The following is an 18,165-nucleotide window of genomic DNA, read 5'->3' on the forward strand; positions in this document are numbered from 1 at the left end:
AAATTTAGAAGGGGAAGCCACACATTAACTTTACAACTTTGGTTAAAATAGAATGCTAAAATTGTGAAGCTAGAGGATAACTATCAGAAATTCAAAACAGAGTATATAACATCAAACTAGCACAGGAAAAACATATGTATAGGGTAGGGGACAGAGGAAAAATCTGAATCAGTAGTTAAAGAAGCAGAAAGCAATAAATAAAATAACAACTAGAAAACATTGGGCAAACAAAATGCACAAAATTAGAGGATAGAGATGAAGCGAAATGCTTTGGTAAGTAAAAGAGTGTAAGTGGAAAGGTCCTTCCAATTAAAGACCAAAAATCAATAAGTGGGAAAAGTCTCCAGCTATGTGTTGTTCACCATAGATCTTTAAAATGTAAGGATACTGAAAAGTTGAAAGTAAATGCTTGAAAAACAAAAACACATAGGTAAATACCAGCCAAAGAAAGCTGTTTAATTATATTAATATCAAAAAACAAACAGTAAGTGAAAAAGAAGATCACCAGATAGATGAGTCATGACATTTTCATAATAAGACAATAACTTAATTCTAAGCTTGAATGCAGCTAAAAATTTTAAAAAACTGAGCCGGGCGTGGTGGCGCATGCTTGTAATCCCCGTACTTGGGAGGCTGAGACAGGAGGATCGCGCAGGTTCGAAGCCAGCCTCAGCTGGCTTAAGGGACCCTGTTTCCAAATAAAATATAAAATAGGTCTGAGAGTGTAGCCCAGAGGTAGAAGGCCCCTGGGTTCCATCCCTAGTACCTCCACCAAAAAAAAGGGGGGGGGGCTTTTCAATAAATGGTGAAAAAAGGAAAAGAGAAAGAGAAGGAGGGAAGAAAGGGAAGGAGGAAGGGAGGAGAAAGGGGAAAAAAAGGGTAAAGAAAAGGGGAAGGGTAAAGGAAAAGGTAAGGGGAAGAGGAAGGCAAGGCAGGCCAAGCAAGCCAGGTATGGTGGTGTATGCCTATCATCCTGTTACCTAGGAGTCAGACATCATGGTATATGCCTGCAATCCCAGCTACTTGGGAGCCTGAGATGGAAGAATCACAAGTTTGAGCACATCTTGGGCAACACAGAAAGAGCCCAACTCAAAACAAAACAACAGAGCTGGTTGTAGTAGTACACACTTACACGCTTATAATCCTAGTACTTGGGAGGCTGAAACAGGAGGATGGGGGTTCAGAGAGAGCCGCAGCTACATAGTGAGGCCTTCCGCAATGTAGTGAGACCTTGTTTCAAAATGAAGAATAAAAAATTGGTCTGGGGGTGTAGCTCAGAGGTAGAATGTCCCTGAGTTCCATCCCCAGTAGCCCTCACAAAATAGACTGAAATATATTCCCCCACTTCATATAGTCCCATAAAAGCAGTTACAGAAAGATCAAAACTTTAAAACTCTTAGAAGCAAATATGAAAGCATATATCCTTGGTGATAGAAGGACTTCTAAGCACACACACACACACACACACACACACACACACACACACACGTTATGATATGTCTGATTGATTGCATGAAAACTAAGAACTTCTGTCTGAGAAAGCAACGTTTACAACATACAACTTAGCACAGAACCAGTAAACAGAAAAGTCTATATGACAAAGATAGATAATCCAGTGGAAAAAATGGCTAAAAGACACTAAGAGGCATTTCATAGAGAAACACAATGCCTAATGAACACACAGTCATCTATATGTATACATGTCTATACCTACATACACATATATACACACTCAACTAGCTATCAGGGGTGGGGGACAAAGCCCCAGATGTTAGCAGTTAAGAGTAAACCCATCATGGCTGAGGTCAAGCCACCCATCTAAAGGGGCGTTATCAGTTCTCTCCAGCTGGTGTCCACTATGGGTCTCTGCACATCACTATCTCAAAGTCATTAGTAGCTATATAAGTTTAAATTAAACTATAATGACACAGCACTTATTATGCCTATAAGATTGAAAAAATAAAAGTGAAAGAAAACAAAGGATTGAATGGTGGATGGTAATTCTCATTCATTACTGGTAGGAGTTTAAATTGGTTCAAACACTTTCATACACTATTCAAAATTTTCCTTGTAAAGTTGAACATACTATTATCATTCAACCTAGCAATTCTTCTCCTAGCAGGTAACTCTCACACAGGTGGAGAAGAGTGTATGCAAAAATATGTGTTTAGCAATATCATTCATAATAGAGAAATTCAGAAATAACTGCATTGTTCATCAAATATGGAAAGGATAATTACACTGTGGTATATCTATGCAACGGAGTCAAGAAAGGATTGAAAAAGAATGACCTAGATACAAACTTGAAGTAGATGATTTCAAAACACAAAGATACTGAGTGAGAAAGTCAGAATGAGACATAAAGTACATTGCTATGTATGTAAAGTTGTCAAATAGGCAAAACTAAACAACATATCGCTGAGGATATAAGCAAAGGAAGTAAAATGATTAAGACCATGGTAACACTAAACTCAGAAGAGAGGTTACATCCGAGGGGAAGAGAAGGCGATTTAATGGAGAGAGGCACTGTAGATCTTCAAAGGTATTAGTAAGCTGGAGGTGAATAAAAAATAAATAAAAATAAACTAATGAACAAATAACATAAGGAGAAATTACACTGAAAAATGAAAGCACTGCTATAAACATATCTGTCTTAAAATAAATATTTGAATCATAATTCCATTACATCTTGGTCAATGTCTCTTTAAGTAACCTTGCACAGTTAAAGCAATCTCTCTCCTTTCCCACTATGAGATAGGGAAATGTTTAATGTTGAGATGCCCATGTCTCATATCTCTCCTTTAAAAAAACTTGTTTTTAGAAACAGGTTACTTGCTTAGTTGTCCTCTTATTAAGAGAGATGTTATGAGATCCTCATTATGCTAAAAAGAGGGGATATAGATAACTTGGGATAAAAATGTAAATGACATGCCTGGCATGGTGGCACACACTTATAATCTCTGTGCTTGGGAGGCTGAGACAGGAGGATCGTGTAGGTTCGAAGACAGCCTTGCTGGCTTAAGACCCTGTTTCCAAATAAAATATAAAATAGGTCTGGAAGTGTAGCCTGGAGGTAGAAGGACCCTGGGTTTAATCCCCAATACCACAACCCCCCCCCCAAAAAAAAAACCCCTAAATAACCTAAGCTTTTAAAAAATTGAATAGTTTTAAGTAAACTTCGTGAATATTACATTATTTGAAAATAAAGGTCCAGGGATATAGCTCTATGGTAAAGCATGAGCACTTGCTTCGCAGGTCTCAGAGTATATCCCCAGCATACCACATACACACATACATTAAACAATTTTCCCTCTAAAAATAAATTGAAATTACTAAAAAACTACTTCTAATATCTTAACAATCAGGTTAAAGTTATGTAAAATAATTACATATTTCTGTTTTAAGAAAGTAAATTCTGGGTCAAAAATAGCAAATGTATTTATTGCTGCTCTCTCAAGTGATATGCTTCCCCTCTGGCCTTATGGTACTGTCAAAGGGAGGTGGGAACTTCAGCCTTCCTGTGGAATTATTTTAAATGGACAGATGTAAGAAACATGTTAGTGACTCTAAGTGCTGACTAAAGAAAATTTCGTATTTTCTTCTAAATTTTGCTTTTCTAAAATAGTGTCATTTTCAGTTGTCATGTTTAAATAATTTAACTCTTTTATGCTTAAATAAGCTGTCATGAATTATTCAATTTCACTTTACGTTTTCTTGAAAGGTAACTGGGTTAGAGATATAAATGCCCATGATGTTTATGATTAAATAACTCTATCAAATGATAAAATATCTATTTCAATTTACTCAATTCCTTACTTCAGTGAAGTGAGATGTATGTTTCTACTGTAATTTCTAAAGATTCTTCAATGAGTATAGTATGTACAATGTAAAAAAATTCATATAAAATGCACATAAAATATTTTTATTGTGTTCTGAAAAGCATTCAGTATTTTGCTACTGGACCTGGGAGATCTTCTATTGGAGCTTCATTTATTACACTTTACATTTAAAGAAACTACCCAATTCAAACTGGGTTTCATCCCACTAATTATCTTGGGCCTTGGGCAAATATTCTTTAATTTACTTCCATACTTGCTTGAGTGCTTGACTGAAAAGCAGAACCCATCCCTTGAATACCCTCTTTTCATCCTCACAAGATAAATGGGCAAGTTGAAAAACAGAAGGAGAAAAAAAATCAATGTCATCAATTAAAGGTTAAATAGTTCCAGGACTCTGAGCTCAAACTGAATGCTGACCAATGACCCACATAAATTTGGGCCACATGCTTTTCCATCCCAAAGCCGTCTGGATATGGGCAGACTCACAACCTTCACATTAGCCTCCTCACAACACACCATCCTCTCATTGAATAATAGAAGACAAACACTGACCTAGTTTAGAAGTGCAGATGAAAAGGAAATGAAAACAGGATACATGACAACGGCGGGGAAACCATGGCAACTGGAAGAGAAGACTGTTTTGCTTACTTTATTTTGGTCAGAATGATCAGCAAGCTGAGCCTTGAGCTCTGTAATCTCGGCCTCTAGCAGAGAGATCACTTCTTCATAGTCCAGTTCCATTCCATGAGCCTGCCTCTGAGCAGCTTCAGCAAGATGGATCCGGCTTCGCAGGGCTCTGGTTTCCTCCACTACAGCTTTAGCCTCCTAAGGAGTTCAAAATTAATACCATTGGAAAAAAGTGTCCAAAATAGTTTGGTGGTCTCCACAATCTGCATTCCTCACTCTGGAAGTTTTTAATTCCAAAACATATTACACATGTTTATCTTCCGCTTGAAAATTAACATTCACATTATCTTATTATTGTGCTAGTTACCTGGTCTTACTTTTTTCTTTGTTGATTTCTTGGAAATTTTTCAGTGTGCAATCTCTAACTTTGTATGCCTAACAAACACTTGGAAATTAAAGGAAGAGACTTAAGCATGAAAAAAAAGAAGGAAAGGAACTGATTCCAAAGGTAAAGAGTAGGCTACAACAAAACTCAGGTAGATGGCAGGGCTCATGAGCTCGGAAGGCTCTTGTAGCTTCATGGGGCACTGCTGAGAGGTATATGAAGTTGTGCAGCTTCTTCATGTACCAAGTTCCAGGGGCCAAAGATTTTTCTAGACAATAGCCTTTTATTCCTCCATTGTTATATAATCCCAAGGGTGAAAATTTCCAGCAAAATATATAGCTTTATCTGTAGGAGGCAACAATGGCAAGCCAATTGTTAAATCCATGTTATGTTTCAGATGCTTCACCTACCTTTTCGCATTTGATTTTTAGAACAATATTGAGAGAAAGGCATGCTAATAAGTATTTATTTATTTATTTATTTATTTATTTATTTATTTATATGGTACTAGAAATTAAGCCCAAGGGTGTTCTATTCTGAGCTATAGCCCCGGCCCTATTTTATTTTTAAATTTTGAAATAGGGCCTCACTAAGTTCCTGAGGCCCACCTTAAATTGCTGAGGCTGTCCTGAAACCTGTAATCCTCCTGTCTCAGCCTCCCAAATACTGAGGTTACAAGTGTGCACCACCATACCTGGCTGAGAAAGGCATTATAAGGCACTTTATACATAAAGCAAACAACGACTCAGAGAAGTTATATAAACTATACAAGGAAAAATAGTGCCAGAATTTGAGCCCAGGTCTCTGGGTTCTACTTTCACCATTTCACTCTGTCTTTAAATGACAAAATGAGGAAGACTTAGTTTCATTAACATAGACTATGTGTATACATGTGAGTATACACCAACATCGGTCTGGGTACTTCACAGTGGGAGAGAGGGGAAATGGGAGGGGGCACCGAGACATGTGCATGAATGTCACTATCAACATGATGTACATTATGATGTGAGACTATAATGCACCAATAAAAGCACACAAAAATAAAAATAAAAAGATTATATTCATTCATTATATATATATAAAAATATAAATAAAATATATAAATATATATTTAAAATATATGATATAAATATAAACATATATTTATATATAATAAATATAAGTATATAATATATTATATAAGAAATATTAAATATAATATATTATGTAAATATAATATATAATAAATATAAATATATAAAAATATATGTAATAAATATAAAAATATATAAAATGAATGACAAAATAAAACAAAACAAAAAGCCCCCATACACCAGCTACATCATCATCCTGAGGAGGAGGTGAGGGTGGCCGAAACCACTTGTTCTCTCAACATGTGTCTTGCTGCTGGGTCAGAGAGAGTCCTAGAAACACCAATATAATTTAACATGGCAGTTATTATACTGTAAGCCACTTCTCTTTCTTTACTTGATGTAGAAATTTCTCTTCTCTGCAATGGAACTTTCTGCTCCAATTGCCATGGCTTTGCCATGGCTAATATTAAACTATAGCTATTTTAATTTTCTTGGAGCTGTTATGGGGCACTTGCTTTTGTTTGAGCTTAAATACATTTGAAGTGCCGGGAGGGTTAGGGATGCGGACATGTTCTTAAGGGCCAGTTTTTCACACACGCATCCAATAATGACTTATTAAGTACTTAACATGCATCAGGTTCCAGTATAGTGCAGCATGGACAGAGAGCCCTCCCTCTCACTTCTCAGAGTTTTCACTGCAGTTTGGAGACATAGACAGCAGGCTAGAGATTATCAATGAAGATCTCACTGAGGAGGCATTTGATCAGAGCCTTGCAGAGGGATGGAACCATGATATCCTAAGGGAGAGCTTTCTGGGCAAAGGCCCCAGGATGGGATTGTGTTTTGTACTTTCATAAAACAGCAAGGAAGGTGGTAGGTGAGAGGCAGTGGAGAAGAGAAGGGGAATGGTAGGTCACAGAGACATAATGGTCACAGGAGTGAGAGTGGAAATGGGGTGGTAGTGGAGTGGTAACTTTAAGGGGAGTTACAGGCCATTATAAGGGCTTTGGTTTTACTCAGGGTAAGATGGGAGGTACTTGGAAGGATTTGTGTAGAAAAGTGATATGACTTAAGAGGATTATTTCCACTGCTGTGTTGAGAGTAGAGTGTAGGGACGGGTCTACAGAGTGGCAGCAAAAAGAAGAGGAAGGGAACAGGCAAAACTAACTGTGACTTGGACAAGGGTGATAATAGTAGAGATGGTGTGAAGTGGCTAGATTCTAAATATAGTTGAAAGTTGAGCTAACAGGTTAGGTCATCAATAACATTTATTTAGCAGCCACAGCACCTAGACAACCACATTAGGTGATAAATATATAAAGGAGTACAAAGATATATCCTCTTTTTTCTGGCTCAGTTTACAAGATCAGATATGGTTTAGATAAATGGAGGAAGAAAGGGGGGAAGTTACAAAGACAAAACAAAACAAAAGACAAAAATCACAACCACAACCAAAACCATAGTGTGAACAAAAAGGAATGGGGCGCACTAGAGAAATGGTGCTACATGAAGTTTGATTGGAGTAGAGGCTCCCTACAGGAAAATAATGGATTGAAGAGAATAAGGAGGAGGAGGAAGAAGAGGAGGAGGAGGAGGAGAAGGAGGAGGAGGAGGAGGAGAAGGAGGAGGAGAAGGAGGAGGAGGAGGAGGAGGAGGAGGAGAAGGAGGAGGAGGAGGAGGAGAAGGAGGAGGAGAAGGAGGAGGAGAAGGAGGAGGAGGAGGAGGAGAAGGAGGAGGAGAAGGAGGAGGAGGAGGAGGAGGAGGAGAAGGAGGAGGAGGAGGAAGAGGAGGAGGAAGAAGAAGAGGAGGAGGAGGAGGAGGAGGAGGAAGGGCTGGGGAGAGGAAGGGAAAGGACCAGGGGCTGGCAGAAATGGTGTGACAGGCAAAGAAACGTGAATCTGAGGCCTTCTGGGTAAAAAATGATATGAGTCAGGCGTGGTGGCACATGCCTGTAATCCCAGCACTTGGGAGGCTGAGACAGGAGGATCGCAGGTTCAAGGCCAGCCTTAGCAACTTAACAAGGCCCTCAGGAACTTAGTTGAGACTTCGTATGATAATACAGAGGTAGAATGTCCCTGGATTCAATCCCCTGATATGAGGAATGTGCATTAGGAAGCTAAAATGTACAGGATGGAGAGATGTGGCTAACGAACTATGTTTTACACCCTTGATATGAAGAACTTTCTTGCTTTCTATCTGGAAGTAAGAAAGCTTTTAGGAAGGACTATCTGGGAAAGAAAGGGACATCTGCCTAGCACACCACATCTGGCGGTTCAATTCAGGCAATCAAGAAAGTCACTAGTGCCGACGCCGGATAAACTTCACCCCAGACGGTTGCCGCACACGGGGAGGTGAGGGCTCAACGTGCTGGCTGTGTTCTAAATGCCTGTGTCGGCTCAGCCAATGTGCACACTGTGAGGCGAGGTATGCCTGTGATTATCCTCATTATATAGATAGGACAGTGAAGCAAAAAAGGTTAAGAAACTTGCTCCCAATCACAAACTTAGTAATTGGCAGAGCTGGGATTTGAACCATGCAGTCTAGTTACTAAGTTCATGTTCTTGGTCACTGTGCCATACTACCTCGCCAACTACAGAATATGTTAAAAAAAAAAAATCACTCATAGGTGACAGCATCATCAGCACCAGCCCTTCATACCCACTAGGATGTAGCCATTGCAACAGACCCAAGCACACTCGAGTGAGGCTGCTATACTGCTCCCCATTTTCCATTCGATCAATCTGAAAGAGAAAAGGGAAAGAAGAAGTCTCCAAAGTCAAAGAGGAAGGGCAGAAAATCCACCAGAGTTGCAACGAAGAATAACTAATTTGATGATTTGTCTCCTTCCTTCACGCTCACTTCATGCAGCTTTTATTCCTCTATAAAAACAGCACTTTTATTTTTGTTCAAAGAACGCTAGTTAATTAAATGAAGAATCTGGATGGAATTTATGCAGCCATTACAGGGCACTGATGGTAATACAGTGTGAAATGCAGTTGGGTGGTAAAAGATGCAGAGGTTTTGATGCTGAATAAGTTCATGCTATTTCTTTTGTAAATGTATAACTGTCAGACTGGTGAATGTGACCCTTTAGCAAAGTTCTAGCCCAATTCCCACTGAATGGCTGTTTAAAAGATTAGTGCATTGAAATGATGACTCTTAGAGGAAGCGGTAAAGAAAAGATAACAGCAGTGTGCTGTATTTAGCAATACAGGATCACATCAGTCCATTTTCTCTTTTCCTCCCAGGCTGTCTTCTAATAAATAACTGCAAAGCCTCCTGTGTCAGTAACATTTGAGCCAGAATTTTCCCAGTACCTCACCATAAACCTGAAATCCCAATAAGGGCAAATGATGCAGTCAATCTACTGATTTACTTTGGACCATTTAATAAAAGAAAAACAACGGTGTAAGAGTAAATCAGAAAAAAAGCAACACAAGCATTATTTTTTAAAATACTAAGTAGCATGCGCAAACATGTTCAAAGACAATTCTGAGTTGTGAAGCAAAATGTCTGACATTCCGCCACCCCTTTGGTTACAATGAGGAAAAGCTTTCAGCTCACTGTGCCTTTATAAAACGAGGGTTTTTCAACTTTGCAATTTCACAATTTTAGGGGAAGTTCAGGCCAGATTCTTTTTGAAAAGACAATTCAAACCAATGAAAAATTTTGGCAGCTACAACTACTTTGGTCTTAGCTATGTGATTGTGCTGCAACAACGAGCATACAGGCTTAGCCAAAGGACAATACACTATGTGTTTTTCTACATAGAAAAAAAAATGTCTTGAAGGTGCAGCTCAGTGGGAGAGTGCTTGCTGAGAGTGAAAAAACAACACACATACAAAAGAAACATGGCCTCTGGATGGGACCATATAGGTTAGTATCTGTTCTTCTGCTCATTTTCTGACTACATAATTCTCTAAGATTTAGTTTGTTCATTTGTAAAATGAACGATGGGGAATAACACCTATCTTACAAGATCAAAACAACTCTTACAAGAGGTTTAAAGAAACTGTTATAGTCCTTGGTACAGTTTTTCCCTTTCCTCTTTACTACTTTGGGAAAACATACACAATCACCTATGTGTTCAGAGAGTGCCTAGGTAATTGAAAGAACTTTCCTGAGGCACTTGATCAGTAATAGCAGCTCTTGAACTTTGGAGAAGTAGTTTGGAAACATAATTTGCACATCCTTTTTAATGTTAGCAAAAGTTGTGTAAAGCCCTGTCCTCTCTACTTATGAGTCATAATGGCTCCTGAAGCAAAAGGAAAAGGCATTAACTATAGTTGCACACTTGTAATTAGGCTAGCGCATCCACAGCACTAACCTTAGAAGTTCTGCAATTTTTGAGCTAATCGGTAAATCTTTCAAAATGTCAATGGCTGACGGGAGAAAGAGGAGACTGCAAAGAGACTCATTTTAGTGTAATGTAACTTATGCTACCAAGCCCTAAAGACTGCTTCTCTTATCAGCTTCCGACATCCACTCTTTGGAAAACTTTTGGTCTTGTTATAGCTTGAGAAAAAGATTAAGGGTTACTGCAGGAAAATGCTGTAGAGTTGAAAAGTATTTATAAACCAGCTTTCCTTAGTTTCCTTAGCTTGTGTCTCTGATTTACTGACATGTGTGTAACTCAAATGGTGATCTCCAAGCACTTTGCAGATACATCCATGAATGAATTTACAACTCCATCCTTAAGGCATGAATGCATTTGGGAGAGAATTTGGATGCACAGAGCTTTTTACGTCTGTGACATGGTTCTTTCTTTTCCTCATTCTCTCTCTGTGCACACATGCAGCCTGCTCCTCCACCTCCTCGCCTAACTAGTCTTTAAGCACAGTGGAGTCTTTATCTATGATATCATTTGTATCTGTTCCTTAGAGTCCTGTCTTTACCACTCCTGCTTGGGTACTATTAAATCATGGAAGTGATTACTCTGCCTATTGTATTCTTCACTGTAACATACTCTGCATGCTTCTAAAGGATCAATTTGCCTAAAATAGAGCTCAAATTCTGCCTCGGGTAGTAAACCTAAGTGTATGGTACATGATAGAACATATTCTCATTCTCTGTACTTTATAGTTCCAAACCCACCTTTTTAGCGTTACTCAACTCTCTTACACGATTACCGTACGCAAGTACATCGACTTACCGCATTGCTCAGGCAGAATCTCTCACCTCCAAGAGATATTGTTCATAGCACTCAATGAGGTGTGCCTCTTCCCTTAATCAATTTTCACCTGTATTTCTAAATTTACCTCAGATTTTGCCTCTTCTATTCTTTCAGACCACTTTGAGTAGATTTTCTTTCCCTCTTTTTTATCTTTGCTAATGTCTTTTGTCTGTAATTATGTACCACTTGGACTTTTCTACTGCTATCTTGACCTGTCATTAAAATGTTTTGCCTAACTTTTTAAAATCTGGGGGTCATAAATGCTCAAATTAGAACACAAGCTGTCTGTGAATGAAAGTCCTATGTTCTATGAACAGGTGTTCTAGTTAACCTAAAAATGAAATAAACTGAGTTGACAAACTATGAAAATGACTATTTTGTTTTTTATAGATAATAATTGCCTTAGAGAACCTTATTAGTCAGAAAGCTTTCAAAGGAAATTCTTTCATAAAAGGCTTCAATTTTATGAGAATATAAGAACCATATTTCATTTAAATAATTATAATCGCAATGTTATTACCATGCTAGAAACACCACATAATGAAAAGCAAACCATTTTACTGTACTCTTTAGATATAAACTTTAAAAATCCTTTTATGGTATTTATTAAGCAAGCCAAATTACATTAAAATTGAGTGAAATGAAGCAAGTACCAAAGTTGAAAAAGGATAGTCATAATTATTTGACAATTTTATTTCTTTTTTTTTTCATTAAATATATAAGATTAAGGCTGGGTATGGTGGTGCATGTCTGTAATCCCAGTCCTTGAGAGACTGAGACAGGAGAATTGCAGGTTTGTAGTCAACCTCAGCAACTTAAGAAAGCTCTCAGTAAATTGGTGGGACGCTGTTTCCAATTAAAAAATAAAATAAAATAAGGCTGGGGGTGCCTTTTCTCTCTCTCTCTCTCTCTCTCTCTCTCTCTCTCTCACACACACACACACACACACACACACACACACAGTCTTTTTCTCTTTCTCTCATATACATATGTGTGTGGATTTTAATTCATATGTATCTGATTTAAAATTATGCACATTAGGTTATATTTTCTTAAAAAATACCATTTTTCCAGCATGAGTTAATACAGTAGACATCTCAAGGAACACACAATCTTGAAGGTTATTTCCAACCAGCCCTTGATTCTACAGATTGTAGGGACACTTTTTTTGGAAAGTGTGCAATAGTGATAGATAACAGGTGAATTCAAGAAGTGAAATCTTTTTTTGTTTTGTATGAGAAAAAGATTCTCACTTGGCAAAGAAATTTTAAGTTAAGTTTTCTGGAGGAAAAGGAGGCCAATCAAATTATAATTAGCTCTAATTAACCCTCCCAAGAGCCCTCACCTTCTTAACCTGTAACTGCCACACTCTCCAAAAGGTGCAAAATTGATTTCTGCCTCTGAGCATCAAAGAAAATCTAAGAAACACTTATTCAACCACCTTTAAGAGTACAAATACCTAATCAAGGACAAACATGTAAGTTTATCTATCTGAGAAATTCCATCATGTGAAACTTGTTCACAATATAAAGGTTAAGACCCTGTTTTGATATTACATTTAACCTTGAACGTGTATTTTCTGGTTTATTAAGAAATTATTTTCCAATTCTGGCACCAAAAATGAATATTTATTGGACTCTACCATAACCAGAGTTAAAACTCTTTACATTGTTAAAATGCTACCTTTTTTTTTTTCAGTATTAGAGATTGAACTCAGAAACATTCTACCTCCGAGCTATGACCTCAGCCCTATTTTTTATTCTTTATTTTGAAACAGGGTGTCTCTATGTTGCAAAGGGCCTCACTAAGTAGCTGAGGTTGGCTGCAAACCTGTGATCCTCTTGTCTCAGCCTCTCAAGTACTGGGATTACAAGTGTGTGCTACCAGACCCAGCTCGAAGGCTGTTTTTTTTTTTTTTTTTTTTTTTTTTTTTTTTTCGGTACTGGGGATGGAACCCAGGGGCATTGCATCTCTGAGCTACACCCCAGCCCTATTTTTTAGTCTTTTTATTTTTGAAACAGAGTCTTACTAAGTTGTGAGGGGCTTTGCTAAGGAGCTGAGGCTATCCAAGAACCTCCATCCTCCAGGCTCAGCCTCCAGAATGCTGAGATTATAAGCGTGTGCCACCACGCCCGGCTATCAAAGGCTATCTTTTTAATATACTAAACATTTAGAACTCATCTGTACTTTGATATTTAAGGGAATATATCTTAAAAACAGAAGTGTATTCCTTCCAAATTGACCTTTAGGAACTTAATTTAGTTGAAGTCAAAATTTTACCAAATTTTGGTTTAGAGGAACTTGACCAAGAGTTTAAAATTGAAAGCCAAATATAAAAAGATCTGAATGATAAGATTTTTTAGTTGTTTTGGAAGAATAAATCAGTGAGAATTGGTAAGGAAAACCATCAAAAAGAAGAAAAACAAGAAGCAAAGTAGGACATGTTGCAAGGATTGAAGATGAATATAAAGTACAGTTGGTACCGGCCAAAGAAAAGGTAGATAAAACAATCATTCACCCCAAAAATATTAAGGACAAAGTAATCGGAAGGATTAAATAACCCCAAATAGACCCCAGAATATGTAAGAATTTTACATATAATAATGGTGATACCAACACTAAGTGGTTGCCGTAACAAACCATTTGGAAAAAATGCAATATGTAAACTATCATTTCATATTATATTTAAAACAAAATGTTTTTCTAGATGGGTTAAAGAAGTGTGTACAATGTATGCATGTGTGTGTGTGGGTGTTTGGGGGGGTTATAAGTTAATATCTAAAAGACCACCAGTAATGATTTTTAAAGTCATGAAATGGAGAAATCATAAGGAAAGGGATACATTTGGCAACACAAAGTCACCCACATTTAAAAACATCAGAAAAATTACAAAAGCAATTTGCATGCAGGGTAAATGATTTGACCCCAAACTGGTAGAAATAGTGTTAATCACTTTATAATGTAAAGAGCTTTCATAAAGTGAAGCAGGGGAAAAGGGAATAAAGGCGATTAAGAAGAACACAAGAGATGGAAGGAGGAAAACGTGGGAGTGGGGAGAGGAAACAAAGCAAAGGCGCAGAGGACAACAGCGGCAGCTAACTCTAGTGATCACATCAGGCAATAGGCTGCCTGCAGTACTGAGGAAAATGTGATGTAGTTCATAATTTACTTTGAAGCCCATATTCAGTGACGATGGTTTGATATCTATCATGGATGTCAATGAATCAAAGTACACTATTTTCAAATGGAGTGATTTCTTTTCATGAGGCTAGTCAGAGCTAGCAAAGTCTTGTTTTTGACTCTAGTCTGTGAATAAATAAATCATTTATTGCTGTCACCGAGTCCCCTATTGAGGTGAGAGCACTGAACAGGTCTCTCACATAGTAAAATGCCAAGATAAGAGTTTTATGGTATCAACTGCCTTATCACTACTTCCTCCTTGGGTAAAATTTACTAGTTTGTCAACCAAATTAATATATATTGCTCCAACATTCAAAAACAAAATGTTGAGTATCCACCCAATATACAGAGAGATACTTTCTTTTATAGATGTATATGCAATTGTTTTTAATAAGGAAAATTATGGGATCAATGCTACTTTTGTAGATTTATGCCCCTAACAACCCACGAAGTATAAAGAGCTACTATGAAATGCTTTCTAAAGAAGGAATTTTGCATGATTTTTCTATTCTTGCTAAATTGAGAGTTCCTGGTAAAATGTATAGATATATAATTTGTATAAATATACATCATGAAAGATATACCTTTCAGGATGCCTCATATATAATAAGTATTTAATAACTGCTTTCTAAAATATCTTACCAAATTTCCCTTATAAATTACTAAAGGTATGTATGAAACACTTGGTGAGAAAGTGTGGTATGTGGTCTCTGAAGAGCCAGAAATTAAATGGCTCAAGGTATATAACCTAAAACACTAACATCATCAGGTCTAAGTAGACTACTTCCTACAGGCAATTGTATAATCAAATAAACTGCAAGGTTTCTATGAAGAATAGAAACCTTTCTTCCAAATTTCTCAAACACTAAAAATTCTGTGATTTTAATTTATCCAACACAATTAAAATGAATTCTATAATTATAAATAGAACAATAGAATTTCTCTTAGCATTATTAAGATGGTAAGATCTTTTCTACATTATAAAGTGGAACAAGCTGGGTATTGTGGCTCAGTCCTATAATCTCAGCACTTGGGAGGCTGAGACAGAAGGAACATAGTTTCAAGGTCAGCCTCAGCAAGGTGGCAAGACTTGTTACAACCTAGCAAGACCCTGTTTCAAAATAAAAAAATAAAGAGGGCTGGGGGCTCAGAGGTGGAATGCCTCTGGGTTTAATCGTCAGTACTACAAAATCAAAAAGCAAAATAAAAAGAGAAACAACTATCTGGAAATAGGGATTCTGAAATAGACACCTATATCAGTTTATTTTCTATTGCTCTAATGAAATATCCTAAGTTTGGTATTTTGTAAAGAAAGAGTTTTATTTATCTCATGAGGTTTTGGAGGCTGAAAGTCTGAACAGCATGGTGTTGGCTCTGATGAGGCCCTCCACTGGCTGCGTCTCTCCGTAGCAGACAGTATCATGGTGGGAGTATATCCAAGAAGAAATATATATGACATAGAGCAATCACTTGAACAAGCGGGAGTTTCATGATAACTTCCAAAGACACATCCCAGATAACCAAAGACCGTTCCACTGTTCATGGTTCTACCACATCTTAGTATCCCCACATTGAGTACCAAGCTTCTAACACAGGAATCTCTGAGGAAGATACTCAAACCATAGCAACACTTTTGTTTGTCAGTGCTTGCTTAGAATGCTACATCTACCTGCAGTGAATCACTAGGTGCGGGTGGCGTCATCTGTGCAAACAGAAACACCAAGTGGGTTGTTCCAAAGCCAAGCCCTTGTCCTCCTGTTCCTTTCCCAAGTAAGCTTTTTTTTTTTTTTTTTTTTTGCCTTGGGCAGTTTCTTGGACAGAGTCTAGTGGTAAAGAATAAGAGGAATCATCTTCTGAATCACAAAAAGGGAATTACTATTGAAAAATAAATCCAACTAAGTTTGTTTAATAAGTTCCTTCAATAAGATTGCTGTCTATCACTATAAGAGGTTTATAATTTATTTCTTCACAGAGGCTTTTTTCTTTTTTAAGAAAATTTAAAATAGTAGATTCATAGACAGTTCTAAGTAATAACACAAAAAGGCCTGTGTCTTCTTCATTCAATCTCCTCCACGATTACATTTTGTAGTACTATAGTAAAAAGCCACAGCTAGGAAGCTGACCTGAGGACAATCCACCAACCATATTGTTTTATATACACTCATCAATAAAAAGAAACAACTCTTGGAGGTACCCAACAATATGGATGGACTTCAAGTGAATTTTGCTGAGTAAAAATGAGCCAGACCCCAAAAGTAACATACTGCATGAATCCATTTAAACATTTTTTTAAAAGACAAAATTATAGATAGAGAACAGATTAATGGTTGCCATGCATTAGGTGAGCAAGTGGAAAAAGGTGCCAATGGCTATAGAAGATTAGCATGAGGGATTTTTGTAAAGGGAGTGTTTATGAAAAATTAAAGTTGGCATTCAGAAGCCAGGGACATTTTATTAGAGCATGGTTTTAGAATAGGAAGGACTGACACATCAACTATATGTATTGTTCTTCTTTACCCCTTTAAAGATGAGATAGCATCTTAAAATACCTGCTAGCACTATACTAAAAAACTATTAAAAATTCAGAGCATGAAACAAGAATAAGAGGGGCGTGGGAAGTCATATCAATTCTACCAATTAGAAGCTTCACTGGTTAACAAATATACAAAAGAAGATAATCTCTGAAAGTGAAAACTATGGATATTCCTTTAGTGATCACTCATGACTATCGTCCCTTTTAAATATATACTAAATTTATTCTGAAAGTTTCCTTTGTTGCTTCATCCAGAACTGGAGTAGATAGCTCATGTGCCAGTTATATTGGCTGTTTCTAAGTTGATGCCCACAGAGGATCCCGTGCTGATTCGACCTTAAACTTCACACCCTCCTCAAGCATTCTGTCCAACCTTTGCACAGGTTGGAGGCCGACCGGGCTTATATGAACTTAGAGAAGTTGCCAAGTGAACAATTTCCCATGCTTCTGTAGGGCAAGGACTGGTTCAGACAAGCTAAATATTTTGGCTTTGGACTGCTCATCAATTCATTGCTGCCTGAGGTCATAACACTATACCGAAAGAAACTTTAAAAACAACTTAAGTGTGAGAATAGGTTTTAGAAAGTTGTTGATCAAAGGAAGTTGCTAAAGGAAAGGCCCGTGCCTGTTAGCGTTGTTAGAACTTGAAGAAAAAAATAACAACAAGTTATTATCATGGGGAATTGTGCTCATGACTATTAAAAACAGTAAGGCTGGGTATTTGTAAGGCATAAACACTCCTCAAAAATACTTAAGTCTTAGAGGAGAATACAAATGGTTCCTTATAAAACAGTGACCACATGTTCTGGTAGTAATTCCTGCTTGAAACAACAAAAATGAGTCCTTCATAGCTGGGTCTTTCCTTTTCTTTGTTTCTTTCTTTCCCGGACCTCCCTTCCTTCCTTCCAATCCCCCATTTCTCTTCCAGTTCTTCACCAGTTTCTTTTCAGGTCACTACACTAAGTAAAGTTAAGTGAATTTCCACAATTTAAAATAACTAATGGACCTTCAAAACAGGAGACTATTCTTTATTTTAGGATCGGGCCATCATCATATAATAATTTGATTAAAAGTCTATAAGGGAATGGGGGATATCTAATTGTGTTCTCTCTTCCCTTTGGAAGCAACTGGTAATCATCGAGTCGAAAATCAATCTGGTGGTGTTTACGTAAGTAGATTACCTATGTGCTATAGTTTGGATTTGAAATGTCCCCCAAGGCTCATGTGTCAAAGGCTTGATCTCCAGTTGGTGGTGTGACTAGGAGGTGGGCCCTATTTGGAGGCAGCAGTTCACCATGGTGGGTGCCTGTGAAGGGCTTATTTTGTCTCCAACATCCCCCTTTCTGCTTCCTGGC

The 18,165-nt window shown here is 37.5% G+C and overlaps 1 protein-coding gene across 1 annotated transcript in view; it reads right to left on the minus strand.

Annotated features, from left to right (window-relative positions):
* STXBP4 (syntaxin binding protein 4) overlaps nucleotides 1-18,165 on the minus strand; it is a gene marked incomplete at its 3' end in the record, with an annotated part of 152,165 nt that overhangs the window by 79,379 nt on the left and 54,621 nt on the right. Inside the window, exon 11 of the mRNA XM_080713409.1 lies at nucleotides 4,488-4,664. Within this exon, the coding sequence (XP_080569535.1) occupies nucleotides 4,488-4,664 (177 nt within the window). The remainder of the gene's footprint in view (nucleotides 1-4,487; nucleotides 4,665-18,165) is intronic.

This window comes from Muscardinus avellanarius (assembly GCF_963383645.1).
Source record: "Muscardinus avellanarius genome assembly, chromosome: 16".
Lineage (NCBI taxonomy): Eukaryota > Metazoa > Chordata > Mammalia > Rodentia > Gliridae > Muscardinus > Muscardinus avellanarius.